Source organism: Salvia miltiorrhiza, chromosome 1, assembly GCF_028751815.1.
Source record: "Salvia miltiorrhiza cultivar Shanhuang (shh) chromosome 1, IMPLAD_Smil_shh, whole genome shotgun sequence".
NCBI classification, from domain to species: Eukaryota; Viridiplantae; Streptophyta; class Magnoliopsida; order Lamiales; family Lamiaceae; genus Salvia; species Salvia miltiorrhiza.
This window is the reverse complement of record NC_080387.1, coordinates 60,672,644-60,680,115: the sequence shown is the minus strand read 5'-3', so window position 1 is coordinate 60,680,115 and position 7,472 is coordinate 60,672,644. Positions and strand designations below refer to the sequence as shown.

Below are 7,472 nucleotides of genomic sequence, written 5' to 3'. Positions count from 1 at the left end.
CTAGGATGATGGGTCTTTCATTTATTCGCAATTTAATCGGTGAATTTATGCTTAATTGACATTCTTGCTTAAGAATTTGCTTGTGTTGGGTGTAGATAAATGTCTAAGTTTGGGGGGGAGATTTTGGTGATTGTGGGCTTAATATTGATGCTATGTGTTGTTGTGAGATGCATTGTGATAGTGTGATTTATTTATGTGCTTTTAGAATAAGAATTCGCCCGTTTCCCGGGCTAAATTGCTTAGTTAAGTTGATAGTTAAATTGTTTCTAGTATCTTATTGTTGTCATTGTTGTGTCAAATAAAGACTCACACTTGGTTTTGTAGGCACCTTTTGCTATGGCACCACGTGTAACAAAGGGCAAGGGAAAGGGGAAGGCCAGTACCTCCCGCGCCGATGAGGTGACTATCACTCGGCACAATCCTCAATTCTATGGGATTCAACTTCCTACTCCGGACTCCCGCGAACGTTGGGAGCAACTTTGTGCCATTCCTCACCGGCAATGCCGGTATATTTGCTCGGAGACTATCGAGGCCATGGGAATAGCCGAAGACATTTGGTCTTTGGCGGATAGAGGCGGATGGCGGCGAGTAATCACCGGGGGATGGTTAGCATACCGAGGGCTCACTCTTGAGTTCCTCTCCACATTCCAGCTCATCAAGTCCAACGGAGCTCCATCAAGAATCTCTTTCCAACTCGGGAATGAGCCCCGAGAGCTAACTATTGATGAGTTGGACGAGATTTTGGGTTGCCCCCAAGGAGGAGCATACGCCGGTGGGTTAGAGTTCAATCCCACCCGTATGTGGGAACGATGTCACTTTCGAGGCGTGGAGGAGATTGCAGGCTATGATTCCCGGCGATCAAAGGCGGCGTCATTGCGCAACCCGGTTATCCGCCTTACCCAACGGGCCTTCGGGTTCACTTTCCTAGGTCGGGAGAATGTGGGCTTTTGTCGGTCGAATGAGCTCTTACTCATTCAAGGCGCCCTCACCAACATCTCCTTATCTCTTGGGTGTCTTTTGGCCGACCAATTCGAATCTCAAGCTCACACAAGAGGGGGCAAAATATGCATTGGAGGCATGATCACCCCTATAGCGACACATCTTGGGGTGGCTATTCAAGAAGACCCCATCTCCCGTGACATCCTCCTCGACCGACGTTGCCTAGTGCAACAACACTTTCTCGCCTCCGGGAGACGGCTTTTGTGGATCCTCAAGGGGGACAACGGCAATGTGTACCTTCCATTGCCCAATCCGGCCCTTACCACCATCATAGGCCCCGGGGAGGCCGCTAACCTAGGCATGCGTCAGCCCGCCCACTTTGCCGCCACCATTGCTCACCTCCAAGGCGCACATGAGCAACAACACGCCCCCGAGGGCGAGGAGGAAGAGCAAGCATTTGAACAAGGTGGTGAGATACCTCAACCACCCCCGGCGTATCCCGGAGGGGGTGACAGATTTGAGGATAGGATGATGGGCCGCTTTGACTCCTTCCAAGCCGCAAACATGGCCCGCTTTGATGCAATCCAAGAAGAGCAAAGAAGGCAATATGAAGCCTTTTTGCAATACCAAGAGGATGAGCGGCGCCGCTATGAAGAGCACATGCGCCACTTCCATGCCTTCCATGGCCCCTTCCCGCCACCGTAGTCGTGCCCGTACCATTGTGAGTCCGAGCCAACTTATCCTTCTCTTTTCCTCCAACCTTATTTCCACTTTGTGTGAAATAAGTTTGGGGGGGAGGGGGAAGATGGATTAGTTGTCTCGTTTATCTTGTGTTTTTGCATGTTTTGTTTTTGTTATGTTTTGAATAATTGAAAGACTTTTTGATGTTTTGATTTTTGTTGGGATAATTGTAACAAATTTTGTGAGGATGATTTGTTTGTTATTGGGCTTATGATATGATTGTGTTTTTGAAAAGAAATTGTTATGTATCACTTGTTGATTTTGCATGAAGAGTTTGAACTTGTGATGATGAGCTAAATGTTGTACCTCCAAGAACTTGAAAAAGAAATGAGCTTGTGAGAATTGAGCCTTTGATTGTCATACATTTACAATCTCATTTTGTTCTTGAGTGTAAATCATTTGAGCATGTGTGTTGATCTCTAGAACTTGCCATGAGTCCTCTCTTGAAAATAAAAGTAGATGTGTTGTTAATATTGAAGTGATTTAAGGTCATCTTTGTTAGCCACTTAACTCAAATTGTGTCCAAATTCTCATATGATCCTAGTTTACCCCTTTTGTGCCTTGTAGCCTTTCTTTGAATAACCAATAATAAAGGGGTAGAACCTAGAGTGTTGGTGGTTGCTTTGATGAAGAAAAGTTTGGGAAATGATTGAAAGTGCTTATCAAGCTTTGATTAAGTGAAAATCACTAGTCCCCTATGAGCTCAAAAAGAAAAAGAAATGAAAATGAATGTAAATAAAAGAGCATAAAGGGGAGTGATTTGCCTTTTGAATCATGGCCATGATAGATATCACTAAGGATGAAATGCAGGGATTGTGGTTTATGTTTGATAAGAGAAATAGTGAAGTCGATTTGTTCATTATGATTATTTGATCGTGGGATGAGTCACTTTGCCTAAAAACTACTCACCTTACCAAAGAACCCTCATTACAACCCAAGGAAAGCCCTTTTTGATCTTTATTTATAACACATTGAAGTATAAAGAGTTAGGATAAATGGCAAGCTTATGGTAGATTGCATGCATTGTTTCAAGTTGAGTGCAAACACGTCCATTCTAAACACTTGAGAGTTGAGTGCACCATTGAAACATCCACCTTGTGAGGATTCAAGCTTGGAGGCTATAATGTTGAACTTACTATCACTTGTGACTTCTTGAAATGCATATCTACTTGTGATACACTAGTGAAATATTTTGAAAAAATTGAAGCCCTTGAAATGACATCAATTCATGCTTACATGTTTGTTTACTTTTATTTCTTTCTTTTTGTCGTTTGGGGACAAACAACGCTTTAAGTTTGGAGGGTTGACAAACATGGATTTCATACCTCAATATCACACGAATTGTTGTCATTTTTCCCCATGAATTGATTGCATATATGTGTTTGTATCCCAATTTTGAGTTTTGATTGCTTGGTATAGTTTTTGAGTATTTTCAGGGCAAATCAAGAGTTGATTGGAGAATTGTGAGAGCATAGGATCGAAGTACGTCTCGAGAGGAATCCATGAGCGTGAACGGCGCCCGAATCGGAGCTCGGACGAGGGAGAACGGGGCCGACAAAGTCAGCCGCGCACAGAGGCCGCGGCCGCGGTCACGCGTCCGTGGGGAAGGTATCGCCCGCGGTCACCACCCGCGGCCGCGGGGTGGGACCGCGGGCTAAGTGCTCAAGTCCAGGGGTGTACCGCGGTCACCACCCGCGGCCGCGGGCTGGGACCGCGGGTCCCCCCACGGTCACCACCCGCGGACGCGGGGCGGGACCGCGGGTTCCCTGAGTTTTGCCCACGTTTGAGCACCACGGGCGCGGGCCATGACCGCGGGAAAAGAGCGGAGTCGCGTTTTTCAGCCCTTAAACCCCATTTTTTCCCCTTTTTCTCTCATTATTCTTCTTCTCCATCACTCATCTTCCCCAACACTCCACACACTAAACCCTAGCCTCCTTTAACACACCCATCTACCATTGAAGAGAAGAGAAGGAAGAAGAAGCTCATAAATAGGATTTGTCATTTCTTACTCTCTCTTTCATTATGTACACCTTTAACTTTGATTTATTGTGTTTGAACATGTTAGGCTAAATTTCTCTTTGATTTGGGGATTAGGCTAGATGATTATTGTAATGGATTGATTTTTTATGCTCAATATAAATCTTGTTTATTCATTTGTACATTATCTTTTCAAACCCTTGATTTATTTCTTGTATGGATTGTTGGCCACATTCTATGCATTTCTAATTTGCACTTTGAATCGGGAGAGGATAATTGCAATAGATAAGGTGTTTGAAACATATCAATTCGATAACCGGGAGGTTGAGAGTTGGGTGAGAGTATGTCGATCTTTGTGTGCTTTTGGGAGTTATAGGTTAGAAGTTGACCGGGGACGGCAACTATGACCCGTAATCTACCGCTCTAGTCGTCCGGGAGGGGGCTAGAACTAGTTGGGAGATCACTCTAGATAATTAGGATTGTCAAGATTAATATTGAGCTATAATTGAAGTCTTTTGCTTAATCATCGATGCCTAGTCCCTAAATCGCCTTAATCATCTTATTAATCCACTTACTTATTTGGTTTTATTTGTCTTTGCACTTGTTAAGTAATTAGTAGATAATCAAACCAATCACTCCATTGTTTAGTCTAAATAGCTATAGCATAATGACTTAGGATAATCACTAGATTGAACTACTAATCCTTGTGGGATACGACCTTGCTTCCATATATTACAACTACCCGTATACTTGCGGCGTGGTGAAAATAATAGCGAACACATCGCAATTTGATCTTCAATACTATCCAAATCCATTCTTTTCAATGTTCTCGAGCATATTTGTCGGAAAAAATGGTTGATTTCATGCAACGCTTCATACACACTGTTATTTAACAAACCACGCACTGAGATCGGCAATAATTGCTGTAAAATCACATGACAATCATGAGTTTTCAGTCCTGTGATATGACATGTCGAAGCGTTAACACGTTTTGACAAACTCGAAGCATACGCATCAGGATACTTTACTGAGGCTAAGAATGAACACAACTTTCTTTTCTCAGTCATAGTCAGTGAATAGCATGCTGGAGGAACCATATACGAATTTCCTCTTAACTTTGGATGTAATTCATGCCTTATGCCCATTTCCTGCAAGTCAAGTCTAGCATTGATATTATCTTTTGTCTTCCAACGCGTGTCTAACAACGTACCTAGAATACTGTCGCACACATTCTTTTCAATGTGCATAACGTCTAGGTTGTGTCGTAAGCTTAGACTTTTCCAATATGGTAGCTCAAAAAAGATACTATGTTTTGTCCAATTCAAATCAACTTCACGTTTTCTCTTCTTTTGTTGTGACCGTCCCTTTCCAAATGTAATTGGATGAATGTTAAGCAACTGTTGTGCGACACCCTCTCCATCCAAAGGAATTGGTTTACCTCTAGTTTCCTTATTTCCATCAAAACCAATTCTGTTGCTACGCCACTTATGATTATGAGATAAGTAACGTCAGTGACCCATGTAGCACACTTTTTTTCCATTTGGCAACCATCGACTGCATGTGTCTTTATTACACACCGGACATGCTAAATATCCTTTTGTACTCCATCCTGATAAGTTTCCATATGCTGGAAAGTCATTTATGGTCCATAATACTGCTGCACGCAAGGTAAACATAGCATTGGTAGAGGCATCATACGTTTCAATGCCATGATCCCATAATTCATTCAATTCATCAATGAGTGGTTCTAAAAAATGTCAATGTCATTTCCAGGAGATTTTGGTCCCGGAATTAGCATTGATAGAATGAAGAAAGGAGCTTTCAAACACTTCCAAGGAGGAAGGTTGTATGGCAAAAGTATCACTGGCCATGTGCTATGAGTCAAACTCATGTTAGAAAATGGATTAAAACCATCACTGGCTAAGCCAAGTCTAACATTGCGAGGTTCTTGTCCGAAAGATTCATACCTTTTGTCAAAGTCCTTCCACTCTTGAGCATCAGCTGGATGTTTTAAAACTCCATCATCAGTTCGTTTTTCTTTGTGCCATCTCATATCTTCTGCAGTCTTTTTAAACATAAATAACTTCTGCAATCTCGGTTTTAATGGAAAATAACGTAAAACTTTTTGCGGGACCTTCTTACGTGTTTTTCCATCTTTCTTATCCTTAGCAACATCAACGAACTTATATCGAGGTTCTAAACAATTTGGACACTCTTCATCATTCTCATGCTTCTTCCTAAATAACACACAATCATTAACACAAGCATGAACCTTCTCATAATTCAATCCGAGTCCTTGAATTATTGTTTTAGCCTCATAATATGAGCTAGGGAGTGACTCACCATCAGGTAGTGCCTTTTTTAACACTTCAAGCAACATGGAGAAAGATTTGTTGCTCCACCTACTAATTATCTTAATGTGCATCAGTGTCACAACAAATGACAGCTTACTAAAACTCTTACATCCTGGATATAACTCCTTATCAGCATCTTTCAATAATTTCAAAAAAGTCTTAGACTCAAACTTCGGCATAGAATTCTCATCACTTGTAGACCCCTTAGCAAAAACAGTACTCCTTGTTGAAGCATGAACATCTTCTAACATACTCTGTATATCAACAAAATTTTGGCCGCCCATATCACCTATAGTTTCTCCAAACTCATCATCAGCCATTCTACCATCTTCATCAGAATCACTATATTCTTCACCATGAAGAACCCATATGACATACGATTTGATAAAACCGTATTTAAATATATGATCTTCAACATTATTTCGATTCTGAAACAAAACATTATTGCACTTTTTGCATGGGCATCTAATCGTTTCTCCTTTTTCTTTAGAAGAATATGCAAAATCTAAGAACTGACGAACACCTTCTTCGTATTGAGTGAGCCTTCTATCATCGAGCATAATCCAAGTTTTATCCATTTCAATTTCTACACCTTCCATCAATGATACAACGAACACATATATATTAGTAAGTTATTCATATATTTACTTAAATCTTGTGCGAACTAATTATATGAAATCCTATCATACGCTTATTTCATTTTAAGCTTGATCACGCTTAGGAATGTATGGTGCTTATTTCATTTTAAGCATGATCATGCTTAGAATGTATGGTGCTTATTTCGTTTTAAGCATGATCACGCTTAGGAATGTATGATGCTTATTTCATTTTAAGCATGATCACGCTTAGGAATGTATGATGCTTATTTCATTTTAAGCATGATCGCGCTTAGAATGTATGGTGCTTATTTCGTTTTAAGCATGATCACGCTTAGGAATGTATGAAGCTTATTTCATTTTAAGCATGATCACGCTTAGGAATGTATGATGCTTATTTCGTTTTAAGCATGATCACACTTACGAATGTATGATCACATAAAAGTCATGGAGACATTTTGACAAACAGTTTAACTACAATTTTAAACTGAACAATAAATTCACGCCCATAGTATAAAATAACTTTGAAACAAATCAATTGAATACGTTGAATGTATGTATTCTATCTAAAAATTATAATACCATAATTTTGAATACCTGATTTGAGAGTTCGTACAATCCCTCCTCCAGAGCTTTGCAACTTGTGATATGTAAATGAACGAAGTCCTTGCTACACGAGGCTAGCTGATGGGCATTGGAGAATACAACGATATCATATTAAGACGGGTAGATGATTGAGAATTGGGAAGAAAATAATCTAATATTGTCGATCTTAAAAGATTTAATAGGGTGTAGAGTTTGATTTTATTGTGAATATTAATTAGTTCGTATATATTATTTAAATAAATTTATGCACAATTAATAA

At 40.5% G+C, this 7,472-nt stretch overlaps 1 protein-coding gene across 1 annotated transcript; it reads right to left on the bottom strand.

Moving 5' to 3' along the window:
- Positions 1-5,404: 5,404 nt before the first annotated feature.
- LOC131011035 (uncharacterized) lies at positions 5,405-6,610 on the bottom strand. Its single transcript, XM_057938777.1, has one exon. The coding sequence runs from the start codon at positions 6,608-6,610 to the stop codon at positions 5,405-5,407; it is 1,206 nt and encodes a 401-aa protein (XP_057794760.1).
- Between the last annotated feature and the right edge of the window lie 862 nt (positions 6,611-7,472).